The sequence below is a fragment of the Cornus florida genome, unplaced genomic scaffold (assembly GCF_030987335.1).
Source record: "Cornus florida cultivar Cherokee Brave unplaced genomic scaffold, ASM3098733v1 CherokeeBrave_3.0.0_Hap2_Chr06, whole genome shotgun sequence".
Lineage (NCBI taxonomy): Eukaryota > Viridiplantae > Streptophyta > Magnoliopsida > Cornales > Cornaceae > Cornus > Cornus florida.
Genome location: NW_026775576.1, coordinates 35547325 through 35566163, shown reverse-complemented (window position 1 = coordinate 35566163; position 18839 = coordinate 35547325). Strand labels below are relative to the sequence as shown.

Genomic DNA, 18839 nt, shown 5'->3' with positions numbered 1-18839 from the left:
CCGTAAAAAGGATCTCGATATTTGGCTTGATCTCAACAAGATTTTCAATTACAGATCGAGGTATTTATATCTAACTACTTTATTTATGTATTATAATAATGTGAAGATAATGAAGTTCTAAGATCTTAAGATTCATATTTATTTGTAATTAATGGTTTTCACGAATAATTATAGTTTACAAATGTAGATATCTATCTATACTTTAAATGAACTAATGCCTCTAAGCATTATCATCTTAATATTTGCTCACTAAAAACTGAGTATAAGCATACATGAACAATAAATATAAAACACACACACATATATATATGATATAACCTAAATTAATTGAACTGTATATGAGTTTGGGTCTGGAGGAACAAAAACCTCAACACCTTCTTCAAGCATCTATGTGACTTTCTTCATTCAATCAATTTTATTATGAATGAACGAATACCTATAAGCACATCATCATAACATTTTCACACTGCAAAGAAAAAGGAAAAAAAAATAATAATACTTATCACAAGCATATATAAACAAACATGGCTATATGATAAGACTTAAATTGATGAACTCATATATGAGGATGGGTCTGGAGGAACAGAAACTTCAACAGCTCCTTCAAACATCTGTATGACTTTCTTCATGGTTGGCCTTAGTGACGGATCTTCCTGAATGCACCAAATCGCGATCATAACAAACTTCTCGAACCTCTTCATGTCATCCTTGGCCTCCTCATCATTTTCCACTAACAATTGAAGTTTCCCTTCTCCGTAGCAATCACAAGCCCAGTCAGACAATGTCATTTCATCTTCACACTCCCCGTTTGGTTCAACATTTCTTCGGCAGCAGATGAGCTCTAGCAGCAAGATACCGAAGCTGTAGACATCTACCTTGATTGTAGTAGGCATGTTCCTGAACCATTCAGGGACTACATACCCTTTTGTTCCCCTTATTCCAGTCGTCGTTCGAGACTGATCAATCTTCAGAAGCTTGGATAATCCAAAATCAGATATTTTCGCTGTGAAAGACTCGTCCAGAAGAACATTTTGAGGCATGATGTCACAGTGTATGATTTGGGTGCTACACTCATGGTGCAAGTAACACAGCCCTCTTGCAGTTCCGAAGGCAATCTGTATTCTTCTGTACCAATTAGGCCTTAAATTTTGGAACAGAAAGCTTGCCAAAGATCCATTGCTCATGAACTCATAGACCAATAGCCGGTGTTCCCCATCGTTGCAGTATCCAAGAAGTTGGACTAAATTCTTGTGATTAGTCCGGCTAATTGTGCTCATTTCGGCTTTGAATTCCTTCTCTCCTTCCCTCACCATCTTGTCTAACTTCTTGACAGCAACTATCTTCCCATTTTCATTCTCCAGGAACCCTTTGTACACTGTCCCTGAAGCACCACTACCAAGTTCTTCATTGAATTTATTGGTAGCATCTTCTAGCTCATTATAAGTGAAATTTCTTAGATTTAGGCCTGGCACTACAGAGTATGATTGAAGCGTCTTTGTTTTTCTTCTATTGAAGCCGAGCAAGACCAAACGGGTTGACAAAAGTAAAACAAAGTTCAGCAACATAGAGCTGCCCAATAGCACTGATCCAGAGATGATAAGAGTTGATTGATCTTTCTTCTTTTCCGGCCTTGCACCTGGAGATGTTCTTGTTGAATTCTATTTCCTGATTTTTATCATCACTTTTCCATCAACACTGGGACCATTCCTCCCATTTGAGAAGGGTTATTCTTCTTCCAATAATGACTAATCTCCACTATTTTAAACATAGCAATAGCACAAAAACAATCTCTCAAGCTCTTTTCTCTGCACCAGTCTTCACTATTTGATTGAAAATATTCATAATCAGAATCCGGCCAGTCTGTGTTGGTCATGTCCTCGAAGCCAAAAAGATCTGTTTCTTGTGATACTTCAGCATCACAATTTTGGGGAATGAAGTTTTGCTTGCATCTGCTCACTGCATTATTTGGGTTCAATAGGATGTATTCGGGCGGGTACTGTGATACCCCCGGATTCCCGAATGCAGGTTGGCCAGGCCCATGCCTGAATACCCGAGGATATCAAAACAAATTGATAATAAACGAACACAGAGTACAAAAAAATAAAGAAGAATAAATAAAATGCTGACAAGAAATTAAAATGATAATCTAATAATAAACCTCAGAATATATTTCCATTAATTAATAAACTCTTCTGATACAACTGATCCTCCAAAATACGACTCGGGAATCCATACTGTGTGGACCCCTAGAAAATCTAAACTAAACAAATGACAGCAATAACTGTCTAAATCAGGAAACTGAATCATAAAGGAACTCCTATGTAGCATCGGAAGAATGAAGTAGACTGATCCCCGCTCAGCACGAACAACCTCTACCCTGACGAACACCTGAAAAATAATGGTGGATCAGGCCCACAAACAAGTTTTACTCTACTACAGTCCAAGTAGAGATCCGATACATGTATACATCCTAGTCAATCCAACAGTAACTAGTAGTCCATATATATATATATATACACTAAAGGAACCTCACTAGACTATAGGGTTATCTCAACCTGCATAGTAGGCAACATGCAAAACGCACATATAGTGGGCATGAGTGCCTAGACCTACGAGGGTACACAACTACACTATATCTAGTTACACATCCCTGACAATATACGCACCCTAACCACTGATCCTGAGACTCAAGCTCATATCATGGCACCATACTTATATATTTATAATCTAGTAACCATCATATTCAGTATAAATTAATCCTCCATAAGTCATTCAACTTGTTCAGCTGACCTGACTTGAATATAAGTAGGACTTAACATTTTAGTTAATCCATTCCCTTATATAATAAATTAATCCTCCATAAGTCATTCAACTTGTTCAGCTGACCTGACTTGAATATAAGTAGGACTTAACATTTTAGTTAATCCATTCCCTTATATAAAATAGGTAGGACTTAACTGATAAGTTAATCCGTTCCTAAAATGCCACCGTCCCATACCGGTGCATTAAACCACACAATCCAACAATTAATGTAACGATTAAGGAAATACATCAAACAATTCAGAAATAACTATGATAATATGATATCAAGTTATCACAAAATAAGAATGACTTATTATTTATTTAAGCTTCCTATATCATATGTCCTACATAAACTGATTCTTATACATATGACGATATTTTATTATACCGTCAAATAAGTATTCTCTATATCCAATTCATCATACACATTTAATCTCAATTGCTAAAACATATTAAAAGATTAAATTCATTCGTTTGTTTAAAACATTCAAATAGCAAGCATCATTATGATTGAGTCTATTTAAATTTATTTAAACCCAAACCTAGTTCTTATTTAATGTTCAGGAATCCTAGACATGTTTCTACGTTCCATCATTCCACAGATATGAAAAATACATAATTTAAACATGTAAAAATTCACACCAGAAATCAAATCAAAACCATGCATTTATCAATTCATAATACAAGAACAAATATGAGCAAAATTCATAAAACCTATGTTCAAATCCAATTAAACATGCATAATTATTTAATTTTATGTGTTTAATAAATCCTGAGATTTCCTAGGCATGTACAGAAACACGAATCAAAGGGAAAGAGATAGAAGAAGAACTTGCCTTAAACTTTCGGATCGAAAGTTAAATTTCTTCTTCCTTGATTTTCTTACTACAGGATTTTTTTTTCCTCCTTCCTTTATTTTCCTTCTTCCCTCTCTAACTCTCTCTCTAGAATATATCACGTGAATATTTCTAACCCCCTTTTACAACCTATACTTATATATTTATAGGCTAAATAAAATAACCCTAACCCTTTTCCCAATCCAAGTCAACTTAAAAAAAAAAATTAAAATATAAAAAAGGTAAGTAAAATATGTTACGTATATAATATATGTATATCTTTATTAAATAAATAAATTATACACATCCCATTATTTATTAATGGATTATCCAATAATACTTTAGTTACTATAATATTATAAAGTAACTTAAAACATAGCACGTATCAAATCTATGTATATTTTTATTATTTAAATATAAAACATATTCATCAGATTAAATATTACTACCCAAGTTACCATAAAAGTAATTAATAAATTACTTTCCTTTTATATATATTAAAAAGGTAGGTAAAATATGTTAAGTATATAATTTATAAATATGTTTATTACATAAATAAATTATACACATTCCATTATTTATTAATGGATTATTTAATAATACCTAAGTTACCATAATATTATAAAGTAACTTAAAACATAACAAGTATGTATATTTTTATTATTTAAATATAAAACATATATATCAGATTAAATATTACTACCCAAGTTACCATAAAAGTAATCAATAAATTACGTTCCTTTTATATATATTAAAAAGGTAAATAAAATATGGTACGTATATAATTTATGTATATTAAAAAGGTAAGTAAAATATGTTACCTATATAATTTATGTATATGTTTATTAAATAAATAAATTATACATATTCCATTATTTATTAATGGATTATTCAATAATACTTAAGTTACCATAATATTATAAAGTAACTAAAAACATAACACGTATCAAATTTATATATATTTTTATTATTTAAATATAAAACATATACATCAGATTAAATATTACTACCCAAGTTACCATAAAAGAAATTGATAAATTACTTTCCTTTTTATATATGTATATAATATATATATATATATATATATACACACACCTACCTATATATATATATACACACCTACCTATGAGTAATAATTCATACCCATCCAACCTCCTATTCAAGTTGTCCATGGGACCTAATTGGTTGGCTCATTACTACTGACCAAAACCATAAAAGAAAAATTAAAAAAAATATATTTAATTTATAATTAATCAAGACACCATTTAAGCACGTAATCTAATTAAACAATTAACAAATAACACGTAGTCATATAATCAAATAATCAAGTAATACCTAATTCAATTAAACACACAAGCAATTAGTCAAATAAATAATTAATTAATTAAAAATACAATTAAAACAAATAAATAAATACCTAAACTATCTTTTTAAAATTAAGAATATTAAAAGCACCTGCATATTGGTCTCTGATCACCTCCTAATGTGCAGTAGCTGTTGAACCCGCAAGCCCCACCACCAGTATCTTGCCTGATGCTCGTGCATATGTCTTCAGGTATGGTAGAGGAAGGGGACCATTCCATACGCCTTCCACCAGTTGAGCCAGCAGATTTTGGGTAGACGTAATAGATGAGAACTCCATCATATTCAAGAACAGCTCGCTGGTAAAATTGGCTTGGTGAAATTGGATTTTCTAATACATAATTTAGTACGCTTCCATTACTTGCGGTGAGGTAGACGTAGCCAGATTGGTTGAAGATCACCTCCAAGCCACTGCCCGCAGTTGCGGTTGACCAATAAGCTTTATTAGTTGTATCCAGAGGAAAATTTGAGGTGGAAAGCACCAGATCTCCACTGGTTTGCAGCTCAAACTCGAATCTTCCACTTGAAAGATTTTTGTTAGAGAAGCTAGAGACGAGCTTTTTGCCTTGACTCAATCTTTTTGTTGGTAACATTGTGTCTGTTGGATTATCAAAACTCTGCCACAAAAAGGCAGAGTATTGGCAGAATTGTTACTCACTAGCACTGCCGAAAGCTGCAGACCATATATTATTGCCATTTGGGTCATCGAAAACAAACCTGCCATCTGTAGTGAATTGTTGTGATTGGCGGACCAAACTATGGTTTTTTCAGGTATTTTGTTGAACCAGATGGCTAGATGGAAACGTCCAGTTCCACTAATCTGCCGGAACCCAAAAGCAAAGTCGCCCGATGGTGATACCCATGAAGAGTTATCGTCAGGGGCAGTGAGTGATTCACCCAAAGTAACATTGCTGGTACGTGCAATTGTTAAGTATGGCAGTGAAAGTAGGATGAAATAGATAAGAGATGATACTGCAAAGGCCATGGTTTATTGAAATTGTTCAAGTATGGCAGCAATTAAAAATACTTGCATACTAGAATGAAACTTCAACATCGTCTTCATGTATGAATTTATTAAAGGAGTGACTTTTCTTCATCTGACTATTACGCAGAAGTTTCATTTCTCTGGCTGTGGAGTTTCAATTCACATTCATTTCAGTGATACTTTGACTACCGTGTCAAAGAAGTGCGGAGACTTCTGATATATCGAAGTAAAAGTACGTGCGGAGACTTTTAATATCATCTGATGGCGCGCATTTTCACACATATGTCAGTACCACACATTTAAGGCAGACGTGTCCAACACTCTTTGAGTGTAGACCTGGCGCGCATTTTCCATATTGGTGTCTAGAACTAGAAACACACGCACAAATTGGTGCTACACATTAAAGGCAGAAGAATAAAATAAAAAACCTTGTATGGTGATCTAACTTTTAACAGTATGGGCAGTATTAATATAAATTTCATTTGCTTTTAATTTAGTTGAGTTGTATTCCCCCTCATGCAATTTACAATTTGTTTTTTGATATTTAAAATTTTTTTAGTATGTAATTTTGAAAACAGTTCTTAAAAGTTTCGAAAAAAAAAAAGTATTTTTCAAAAACTATCAAAGAATTTTATCTAAATACAAGTTTTTTCATAATTGAGTTTTCAAAAAATTGAACTAAACAGAGTTTTTGAACAATTTTTTTATTTTTATTCTCTGAAAATCGAGAATTGTTTTCGGATTTACAAATAAAGAGGCCCTACATTTTTTAATTATTGTATTACTAAATCAATATTTAGACTAGATCAAGTTAATTTGGTATGTTCATGAACTTCAATTAAAAGGTAACTTTCTTGCTTAAAAATTCATTTTGCAATTTTAATCTTTATTCGAAAACAAAATTTAAAAATATCGAGTATCAATTCTCATAAGGGGTAGGACTTCGGTGGACAAGGTATTTGAGCCATGAACATAGTGTTGTGTTTAAATCTTGGAATTCGAATTCATTTTGAAAGAGAGTTTGGCTAAAAATTTTACTAACCCAGATTTGTTGGCTACCAATGAGACTATGAGACGTGGATTGAGGATTGGTGGTGTAAGACATAAAATTGAGTGCTGTTGAATGTTGAAGCTGAGTGCATGTGTAAAATATATTTACTTAAATAGAGGAAAAATAAGAAAACATATCAATCAATAATCACATAGAGAGTACCAATATTGTTAGAAAAATATTGTGAATGTATGTTTATTATTAATTTTTAATAAAAAAATTAATAATATTCACAGAGAGCATAAAATGATTTAATTGATTAACGATTATGTCTAAAGGTAACAGAAATATACAAATTTGAAAGTACGCGGGTACTTGTAATAAGGGTCATCTTGTAACGTCAAAAGACTACTAGTGAGTGCGTCTAGATTTTTTTATTTTCGTGGAAATACTTGCATGGTAGAATGAAACTTCAATATCATAAAAGGGTGAGTTTTCTTCATGGACTCTACTATTAGCACGATAGCCTGTAGTTATCGCGGAAGTTTCAATTCTCAGTAATATTCTGATTTGGTAGTATTGTTAACAAAATGAGTATTATGTCTGATATATTCAAAGTAAAAATATGTGCGGAAACATTTGATATATCAGTTGGCTCGCATTTTTCTTTTAGGTGTCTAGAAACACACATATTGGTACTACACATTAAAGGCAGAAGTGTCCAACGCTATTGAGTGTAGAACAAATGGTATAACTTCTTGCAGAGAAGAATGAAATCAAAAACCTAGTTGAGTTGATATAACTTTTGACCAAATGGGGCGTATTAATATAAATTCCATTTACTTTTAACTTAGTTACAGGGACGGATCTATATTGTTGGGGGGTTCATAATTTCAATGGGGGCAATTTCAAAATTTTATGGGTATAAATGTAAAAAAGTATAAAATTAGGGGTGTAAAATATAATAATAAAAATTTTCAGTTGGGGCAGATGCCCCCATTGAGCCATTCACAGATCCATGCTTGCTTAGTTGAGTTGTAATCGCCCTCATGGGACTTACAATTTGTTTTTGACACTACAGACTTCTTTGGTTTGTAACTATGAAAATAATTCTCAAGAATTTCAAAAACTGAAAATTATTTTCTGAAAACTATAAAAAACTTTCTATCTAAAAACAAGCCTTTTTATAACTGTGTTTTCAAAAAACTGAACTAAACAAATCTATTCTATAACTTTTTAATTTTCAAGAAAACTATTTTCACACTTACAAACAAAACATGCCCAACATTTTTCAATTAGAGTATTATTAAATCAACACAGACTTAATTGATTTAGGACCACATCAACAACCAACAGGAATATACAAATTTGTAAGTATGTAGGTACTTGTAGGAAGGGTCATCTTGTAACGTTGTAACGGCTTGGTCCACATAAATTATGGTCTCCGGTCTATAAATTTCTCATCCTAAATGTCAAAAGACTACTAAAAAGTGTGAGTTACGCTGTGTGGAAGCTCTTAGTTGATTTAGTTGTGATTAAATCCCTAAATGACCTAGATAAAATTATTAGGTTAACTTGCCCAATTTTTGTGATTGATTAATTTACCTAAGCAATATAATTAATTAAACATCTACAATCACAGAAATAAATATTGAAAAGTAAAGCAAGTAAAGTTAGAAAGATGACACTAGGATTTTAGCGAGAAAACCAATTGGAAAACCTCGAGGATTTTTGCGTTGTCCCAAGCGTAAAAAGATACACTATGTATGAAGCAAAATACAGTAGCCAATTGACGGGAAGGATAGGAGTACCAGTATGTTAGAAAACTATTGTGCATGTATCTTTACTTTAAATTTTTAATAATAAAAAAATATATATATTCACACAGATTGAGCATAAAATGTTTTACTTGTAAGAAGGGTCATCTTGTAACGTCAAAAGACTAGTAGTAAGGTGGTTTATAAATTCCACGTCTCAAATTTCAAATACTATTTTGGGTGAACTATATTAAGTTCCTCTTTTCTATTTGCGTTTTGTATTAGATTCCTTTTTTAAAAAAAAAATTTTGCCAAAAAAACCCCTGAATAATCCAATGGGTGACTTAGCAAACAAACCTTAGCTGAAAGAGAACTGAAATAGAAATTGACTTAAATACTCATTGGTCTATTTGAAAATCTACTTTGTGGGTGCCTATTGATTTTTTTAATTTATTAAATAAATTAAATGACATTATTCATAGAAATACTTGTATGACAATTTTAAAATTTTATGGGTATAAATGTAAAAAAGTATAAAATTAGGGGTGTAAAATACAGTAATAAAAAATTTCAGTGGGGGCAGATGCCCCCATTGAGCCATTCACAGATCCGTGCCTGCTTAGTTGAGTTGTAGTCGCCCTCATGGGACTTACAATTTGTTTTTGACACTACAGACTTCTTTGGTTTGTAATTATGAAAATAATTCTCAAGAATTTCGAAAACTGAAAATTATTTTCTGAGAACTATAAAAGACTTTGTATCTAAAAACAAGCTTTTTTATAACTGTGTTTTCAAAAAACTGAACTAAACAGAGTTTTTCTATAACTTTTTAATTTTCAAGAAAACTATTTTCACACTTACAAACAAAACATGCCCTACATTTTTCAATTAGAGTATTATTAAATCAACACAGAGTTAATTGATTTAGGACCACATCAACAACCAACAAGAATATACAAATTTGTAAGTATGTAGGCACTTGTAGGAAGGGTCATCTTGCAATGTTGTAACGGCTTGGTCCACATAAATTATGGTTTCCGGTCTATAAATTTCTCATCCTAAATGTCGAAAGACTACTAAAACGTGTGAGTTACACTGTGTGGAAGCTCTTAGTTGATTTAGTTGTGATTAAATCCCTAAATGACCTAGATAAGATTATTAGGTTAACTTGCCTAATTTTTGTGATTGATTAATTTACCTAAGCAATATAATCAATTAAATATCTACAATTACAAAAATAAATACTGAAAAGTAAAGCAAGTAAAGTTAGAGAGATGACACCATGATTTTAGCGCGAAAACCAATTGGAAAACTTCAAGGATTTTTGCGTTGTCCTGAGCGTAAAAAGATACACTATGTATGAAGCAAAGTACAGTAGCCTATTGATAGAAAGGATAGGAGTACTAGTATGTTAGAAAACTATTGTGCATGTATCTTTACTTTAAATTTTTAATAATAATTAAAAAATATATTCACATAGATCGAGCGTAAAATGATTTACTTGTAAGAAGTTCATAGACCAATCCATCGAAAGATCATTGATCTATTAATAGAATATGAATTGGAAAAGTCATTCAATCTTTAACAAAGTAGGCCTAAAAGGAAAGATCATCATACTTTATTACCATTCAATCTATATTTCGAATGAATAATTGATAGATTCTTGTCCAAGGTAGCGAAATTCCTTGTCGCATAAGTAGCGACCTGCATGAATGGTGTAACGACTATATTCACACAGATCGAGCATAAAGTGATTTACTTGTAAGAAGGGTCATCTTGTAACGTCAAAAGACTACGAGTAAGGTGGTTTATAAATTCCACGTCTCAAATTTCAAATACTATCTTGGGTTAACTATATTAAGTTCTTCTTTTCTATTTGTGTTTTGTATTAGACTCATTTTTTTTTTCAAATTTTTTGTCAAAAAAACTCCTGAATTATCCAATGGGTGACTTAGCAAACGGACTTTAGCTAAAAGAGAACTGAAATAGAAATTGACTTAAATACTCATTGGTCCATTTGAAAATCTACTTTGTGGGTCCCTCTTGATTTTTTTTATTTATTAAATAAATTAAACGACATTATTCATAGAAATACTTGTATGGCAACATCATCTTCATGTATGAAGTTATTAAAAGGGTGACTTTTCTTCATGGACTGTATTATTGTTGACACCGGCCTCACGTTACAAACGCCTTAATTATAAGGGAATAGAATCTTATCTAAATATTAATTATATCATTTACATTAATTTTATTATTAGTATCAATTTATCGAAATAGAAAAAATAATATAGTTATAAGTATCATTTTTTAAACTGATTAACTTATTATTAAAACTTTACTATTTATAATAAAATTTATTATACTCGATTTAAACTTTTTTACTGTAACAAATATACTTTTTTTCCATGCAATATATTCATGAAACATTAAGAAATTAAATTGTTTAAAAATTTTCCACTTAACATATTTATTTAAACAATTAATTTCAAGAATTAAAGGTCAAATTATGCAAAATTAATAGAGAATATGTCATCAAATTAGTATGATTTTTTTTTCATAATTTATTTTAATAAGAAAAATTATTTTAAGTTTAATTTAATAAGAAATGACATTATGGTTATTTAATAAAAAAAATGACTCAAGTGTGGGATCATTTTGCAACAAAATGTGATAAGTCAGAACTTTCTTACACTTTATTCTATATTATATTATTATTATTTGACATATCAGGTAGCATTCGTGTCCTATTTTTTAAATATTTTGGTATCACTATTTTTGTATCATATAATTCACGTGTTTCATATTTGTGTATCGTTTTTGTGTCCCTTATTTGTATTCAGAGACTTACTCACTCAAAACATTGGGACCGGGCTTATGAAATTCAAGTGCACATAACTTTTATTATTAATTATATTAGAGTGGAATCCAACGAATCCATTTTCATCCAAGGGCTAGTATACATCCTATATAATCACTTTACCCCTTCAGAACTTGTAAGAGCCCTACTCCGCTGATAAAAGACTATTCACCCATATGCTTCTGATCATCACACTTCTTTGAAGGAGTCACAAGACACCTCAATAACACAAACACATGTGAGACATGGCTCAGTACGTGTCTGACATAACTAAAAGTGTGATGGAATTTAAATTCTCTTTGCTAGAAGCTGGGCATGAAAATGATGAAGCCAAATTTAGAACACGTTAAGACACCGTTGGGTATTTTGCAATTAATCTCTTAAAAAGGGAATTCCAATGTCAATCTAAAACATACTATGGGTTAATTGAAAATTTGATATAAAGTTATGGAAAAAGTAACAACATATTCACTGATTACTTTCCAGATAATGTAGATAAAATCAAGAATAATATATATATATTTTTTGTATATATACTATATAATAATATATAATTTTATATTATATTATGATTCTTTAACATATCCCTGTCCTTTTCAACTTTTAGATTTGTGGCATTGTGATTTGCTTTGTGAAGTTACATTCTGCATTTACAAGTTCCTTTTTTCAGAAGATTAATTTAGACTTGTCTAAATTCATCTAAAAAGACCAAGTGATACTTGGAAAGGTGTAAAGAATTTCATAATAATTGCTAATACATGGAACATTTTGGTGTATATGAAATATTTTGGTTCATTGTGCGGTTCATTGCATGTATTAAATTCATGTACTCGAAGTATCCATTGAGTAGTATAAATAGGTGAGTCATGTAAGTGTATTTCAACACACACAAACAATTGAGTAATACAAGATAAAGTATTCAAGCTTTATAGAAGTGAGAGTTTCCTATTTGTGTTCATTTGTCCACCAACTCCAACAAAGTGGTATTAGAGCCTTGTTACAAGATCGGCAAAGAAAATGGCGTCTAACAACATGTTGCAGCCCCAACTTCCCAAGTTTAGTGGGAAGAATTACAATTAGTGGAGTATACAAATGAAGGTGTTGTATGGATCCTTAGATTTATGGGAAATTGTTAAAAACGGTTTTGAAGAACCAGAGAATCAAGCGGGGCTGAGTTAAGCAAAACTCAATGAGTTGAAGGAGAATCGAAAGAAGGACAGGAAGGCGTTGTTCTTCATTTATCAAGCAGTTGATGAAGTAATTTTTGAAAGAATCTCGACAGCCATTTCAGCAAAGCAAGTGTGGGATACGTTACAGGCCACTTATAAGGGTGAAGATAAAGTTATAGTGGTGAGATTGCAAGCTTTTCGAGCTGAATTCGATACGATTAAGATGAAAGATTCTGAAAGTGTAGAAGAATACTTTAATCGTGTTCTTTCGATCACTAACCAATTGAAGGTGAATGGAGAAGATATTCAAGATCAAAGAATTGTTGAAAAAATCCTCCGAAGTATGCCCAGAAAATTCGAACACATCGTTGTAGCAATTGAAGAGTTGAAAGATTTGTTGACTTTGTCAGTGAATAGCTTGATGGGATCACTCTAATCTCATGCGCTTCGATTAAAGAATTTTGATTCAACACCTCTAGAACAGGCATTTTATGCTCAAACTTCTTTTAGAGAAGGTTGGAGAGGAACAAGAAGTGATCGAGGTGGCCGAGGAAGAGGAAGAAATATTGAAGGAAGAACTTTTGAGTCTAAGGAAAATGCAAATTTTCCTCCTAATAAAGGAAGAGGAAGAGGAATGAATAGAGGTCGAGGCCGAGGTCGAAGCAGAGGACAAGGTAGAGGTCATGGTGACTCATATCATCTCCAGTGTTTCAATTGTGGAAAATTGGGGCATTTTCAAGCAGATTGTTGGTTCAAAAAGAATGATAATGAAGCAAGCAACAGTTCGACATTCATACACAAGGAAGAAGAAGAAGGAGTTTTCATGTTGGCTTGCAATACACAAGAAGGAGTTTCAGAAAATATATGGTATATCGACAGTGGTTGCAACAATCACGTTACTGGAGATAAGAATGCCTTTGTAAATTTGGATGAATCTATCCAAAGTGAAGTCAAAACTGGTGATAATAAAAGGCATTTTGTCAGAGGAAAAGGCAACATTCTTGTCAAAAGCAAAAAGGGAGTGCAGAAGATTACTGATGTATATTATGCTCTAGGTCTTAAATACAATCTTTTAAGTGTTGGACAGATTCTGCAAAAGGGAAATGATGTACGCTTCAACAATGATGTTTGTGTGGTCAAAGACAAAAATGGTGGGCTGATTATAAAGGTACAAATGACACAAAACAAAATGTTTCCATTGAAGCTTATGTATGAGAAGATGGTCAGTTTTAGTGCCGTGATAAATGAAGAATCATGGCTATGGCATCACAGATATGGGCACGTGAGTTTCAACTCATTATCCTACATGTGTCAAAAGAATATGGTGAAAGGTTTGCCAAGAATCAATAGAGAAGATGGAGTTTGTGAAGCCTTGCATTTTGGGAAAGCATCATCGAGAGCCTTTTCCCATTGGAAAGGCATGGAGAGCTTCAAAACCACTTGAGTTGTTACATACAAATTTGTGTGGACCAATACGAACCATGTCAATGGGAGGTAATCGTTACTTTCTGACATTTATAGATGATTATAGTAGGAAAACATGGATTTATTTGCTAAAAGAAAAGAGTGAAGCATTTGAAAGATTTAAAGCATTCAAAGCCCTTGTCGAAAATGACAGTGGCTACAAGACTAAAACCATATGATCTGATCGAGGTGGTGAGTACATCAGTTATAAGAAGTTTTTGATCAAGCATGGTATACGACATCAGAAAACTGTTCGAGGGACTCCACAACAAAATGAAGTTGCCGAAAGGAAAAATAGAACCATCATGGAGTTAGCTCGAAGTATGTTGACAACAAAGGGGATGCCAAAGATTGTTTGGGGTGAAGCAGTATCATGTGTGGTATATTTACTAAATCGAGCTACAACAAAAGCTATTCAAGGAATGACTCCTTATGAAGCTTGGAGCGGTTTAAAGCCAAGTGTTAATCATCTAAGAATTTTTGGCAGTATTGCTTACTCCCATATTCCAGATGAGAAGAGAGGTAAATTAGATGATAAATCTGAAAAGTGTGTTTTTGTTGGCTACAGTGAAAGCTCGAAGGCATATAGGTTGTACAATCCTACCTCAAAGAAGATAATCATCAACCGAGATATGAAGTTCAATGAAAAAAAAGCATGGAAATGGGAAAATACCATTCAAGAAAAGAATTCAACTGTTATAGATATGAAAAGCAGAGAAGAAGATCAAGATGTTCAGCATGTTGAAAACACACCAGATTCTCCAAGCTCGAGTTCATCATCATCAAGTGATGAAGAATCGCCTCTTCCAAAAACAAAAAGCATCCAACAAATTTATGAAGCATCAAGAAGAATTGATGGGGATGACTTGATAAATTTTGTGATGTTTGCTGATGCAATAAATTTTGAAGAAGCCGCAAAAGATAAGAAATGAAAGAAAGCTATGGACCAAGAAATTGATGCAATAAAAAGGAACAAGACATGGGAATTGACCGAGCTTTCAAAAGACAAGAAACCACTTGGTGTGAAGTGGGTTTACAAAACAAAGCTAAATAAGAAGGGAGAAGTGGACAAGTACAAGGCAAGACTTGTTGTGAAAGGCTACAAGCAAAAGCTTGGCATCGATTATGAAGAAATTTTTGCTCCCGTGACTCGATTGGAGACAGTTCGATTAATTCTTGCAATAGCAGCTCAAAGAGGATGGAAAATATATCAAATGGATGTAAAATCAACATTTTTAAATGGTTACATCAAAGAAGAAGTTTACGTTGAGCAACCACCAGGTTATGTGAAGAAAGGTGAAGAAGGCAAGGTTTGTCATTTGAAGAAGACTTTATATGGTTTAAAACAAGCTCCAAGGGCTTGGTACAGTCATATTGATAGTTTCTTCATAAAGAATAGGTTCAGGAGATGTCCTTATGAACATGCTCTCTACACCAAGGAAGACAAAAGTGGAAATATTTTAATAGTTTGCTTATATGTTGATGACTTAATTTTCACTAGCAGTTGTAAGAAGATGTGTGATGAGTTCAAGATGTCGATGATGAATGAGTTCGAGATGACAGATATGGGTCTTCTTTATTATTTCCTTGGAATCGAAGTTAAGCAAGAAAGTGATGAGATCATAATTTCACAAAAGAAATATGCAAAAGATTTGCTTGCAAAGTTCAAAATGGAGGAAGCCTCACCAAGTACAACACTCATGGAAGTAGGTTTGAAGTTGAGCAAAAATGATGGGAGTGAAGATTTTGATGCTACTGTCTATAGAAGTCTTGTGGGAAGTCTTATGTATTTAACCGCAATAAGATCAGATTTAATGTTTTCAGTTAGCATGCTAAGCAAGTTCATGGTAGCACCAAAGCAAAGTCATTGGGATGCTGGAAAGAGAATTCTGAGATATGTTCGAGGTACAATTGATCATGGAATTCATTATAAGAGGGTTCAAAATTCAACTCTGATCGGATATAGTGATAGTGATTGGGGAGGTAGTGGAGATGATCACAAAAGTACTTCTGGTTATGTTTTTAACATTGGTTCAGGTGCAGTATCTTGGGCATCGAAGAAGCAACCTGTAGTAGCACTTTCAACTACAGAAGCTGAATATATTGCTCTGTCTACAGCTGGTTGCCAAGCACTATGGTTGAAATGGGTATTAGAAGATTTGAAGTATTTTCAGGTGAAAGATACTGTTCTGTTTTGTGATAATAATTCAGCAATTGCAGTTAACAAGAATCCAGTTTTTCATTGCAGAAGCAAGCATATTAGAATCAAGTATCACTTCATTAGAGATTTGGTTAAAGATGGAGAAATTGTCATCAAACACTGCAAGACCGAAGATCAGATTGCAGACATTTTTACAAAAGCATTGAAGTTAAAAAGTTTTATCAAATTGAAGGAGAAACTTGGAGTTGCACAAGTCTAGCTTAAGGGGGGATGTTAGAAGATTAATCTAGACTTGTCTAGATTCATCTAAGAAAACCAAGTGATACTTAGGAAGGTGCAAAGAATTTCATAATAATTGCTAGTACATGGAACATTTTGGTGTATATGAAATATTTTGGTTCATTGTGTGGTTCATTGCATGTATTAAATTCATGTACTAGAAGTATCCATTGAGTATTATAAATAGGTGAGTTATGGAAGTGTATTTCAACACACACAAACAATTGAGTAATACAAGATAAAGTCTTCAAGCTTTATAGAAGTGAGAGTTTCCTATTTGTGTTCATTTGCCCACCAACTCCAACACCTTTGAGATGTTTTATGGTAGTTTCAGAGCTGAATAGGTGTAGTTTGCTGGTTTTATTGATTTTCAGATTATTTTTAAATCTTAATCAATTAAAACACAATAAATCAATCACACACAACCAATAAAAATAAAAAATAAGAAAATTAAGATATGACACAATTTTTTATGTGAAAAACATCAAAGAGAACAATTATGGAAACCTAAGTAAAAAATAAAATAAAACTAACCCAAACCTAACCCATTGACTTATGTGTAAACACGTAATTGACTCGGAATTATTGGAATCAATAATTTCGAAAAACCTGCCCGAATTGCATCCCAACTAAAGGGTATTACAAGGGGTTGATAAGCTATAAAATCCAAGAATCATAGAGTATGCAACGAGAAGAATAGGACATTTGAGTATGTTTGGAATTCGAAAAGAAGCAGCATCAACGAAAGAACTTCAAAAACGGTGGATATGCATACATTCGAGGTGGTTGTCCAAGTTACATGGCCAAGTCCACAAAGTCACATAAGTTTCTGAAGCAAACAGAGTGGGATAGGAATCCAATTATAAGGATAGAGAATTTCTCTAAAGACAATCATGTGCTTCTATTTATAAATAAAATAAATTTCACTCTAGCAAATTAATGACATATTCTCATTATTATTATAAAAAAGGAAAAAAAAATAAATTAATGACATATTCTCATTTTTATTGAAAAAAAAAAAAAAAAGGAAAAGAAGAAGAAGAAGAAGAAGAAGAAGAGAATATGTCATTTCTCATGAGAAGATGTTTAAAATGCAGATTGGCCCCCACAAAGAAGCAAGCATAAGCATCAATGAACCATAATCTAATTACTTAGGGTTCAATTCTAAATGAAAATCTTTTCATGTTACAAATTAGAAACAAATTTTATTTTTATTTTATTTTTTATTTTTTTTATTTTATTTTTTTTTTTTTTCCAAGTTACAAATTACAAACGCTAACAAAATAACCTGCAAATCCAACAGCATCTACATGTTTTAAATCTCTAAAATTCTGCTCCCTTTCACCTTTTCTGCAGATGACCCAAGAATAAGAAAGATTGTTAAGATAGAAGAGGAAGCAGCAACTCCAAGTGAAGAGAATGTTTTTCTTTAATGTGGTCTGGCCAAGGAAAAATTTCCGGCATTTTATCATGAACTTCAGTCCATTTCAAAAAATATCTTTTGAAAGTTGAAATATATTCCAATTGCAATAAACTTGATCTATATCATGACTATTTCTATCAGGATTCAGCAAACTCATTCATCAATTTACCCATACATGCTTCAATCTCAACAGCCATCCTCATCACCAAGGGCTGCAGCTACGTAGTACTTACTCACCTTGTAGAAAGTTGAGAGTTCAAGTTCGCATAAGGGAAAAGTGGTTGTGTGAGTTTTACTTTTCCTACTGGGATTCAGCAAACTCGTTCCTGTTCTCAACCCAACTGGAACCAGGTTTCTTATGGACCCCCATCGCCTTCATAACCTGCCTCACATAATCAACCTCTTTCCACTCTCCATCAGCAGCATAAATATTTGACAGAGATACAAAACCAGCAGGTCTCTTCAATTCCATCCTCAAAATATCCTCAGCCATCTTTTTAGCCAAATCTCTTCTTTCGTGGATTCTACACCCATTGAAGAAAGCCCCCACAACTGAATCTGTAATTTCCATTGACATTTCCTTCACCAAATCAAAAGCTTCTTCCATCCTCCTAGAATGACACAGAAGATCAACGACACAAGCATGATGCTCTTTGCTGACTTCAACCCCATAATTCTCTCTCATAGACCTAAATATCTTTAAACCCTTCTCAACTAAACCACCATAGCTACAGGCACAAAGAACACAAA

The 18839-nt window shown here is 32.6% G+C and overlaps 1 protein-coding gene and 1 pseudogene across 1 annotated transcript; both read right to left on the bottom strand.

Moving 5' to 3' along the window:
* Positions 1-542: 542 nt before the first annotated feature.
* LOC132313947 (G-type lectin S-receptor-like serine/threonine-protein kinase LECRK3) lies at positions 543-1873 on the bottom strand. Its single transcript, XM_059812879.1, has 2 exons — positions 1683-1873; positions 543-1569 (listed from the first exon to the last, which is right to left on the bottom strand). Exons 1-2 carry the CDS (start codon positions 1871-1873, stop codon positions 543-545), a joined length of 1218 nt encoding a protein of 405 aa, XP_059668862.1.
* Positions 1874-2041: 168 nt separating this feature from the next.
* Positions 2042-6096, bottom strand: LOC132311323 (G-type lectin S-receptor-like serine/threonine-protein kinase LECRK2; annotated as a pseudogene).
* Positions 6097-18839: the final 12743 nt, after the last annotated feature.

Bases quoted from the DNA above. Each gene is read 5' to 3' on its own strand.
- LOC132313947 (XM_059812879.1), bottom strand. From the start codon at position 1,873: ATGACCAACACAGACTGGCCGGATTCTGATTATGAATATTTTCAATCA. The intron at 1,570-1,682 runs GTGATGATAAAA...GCTATTGGGCAG, and splicing joins GTCCCAGTGTTGATGGAAAA to CTCTATGTTGCTGAACTTTG.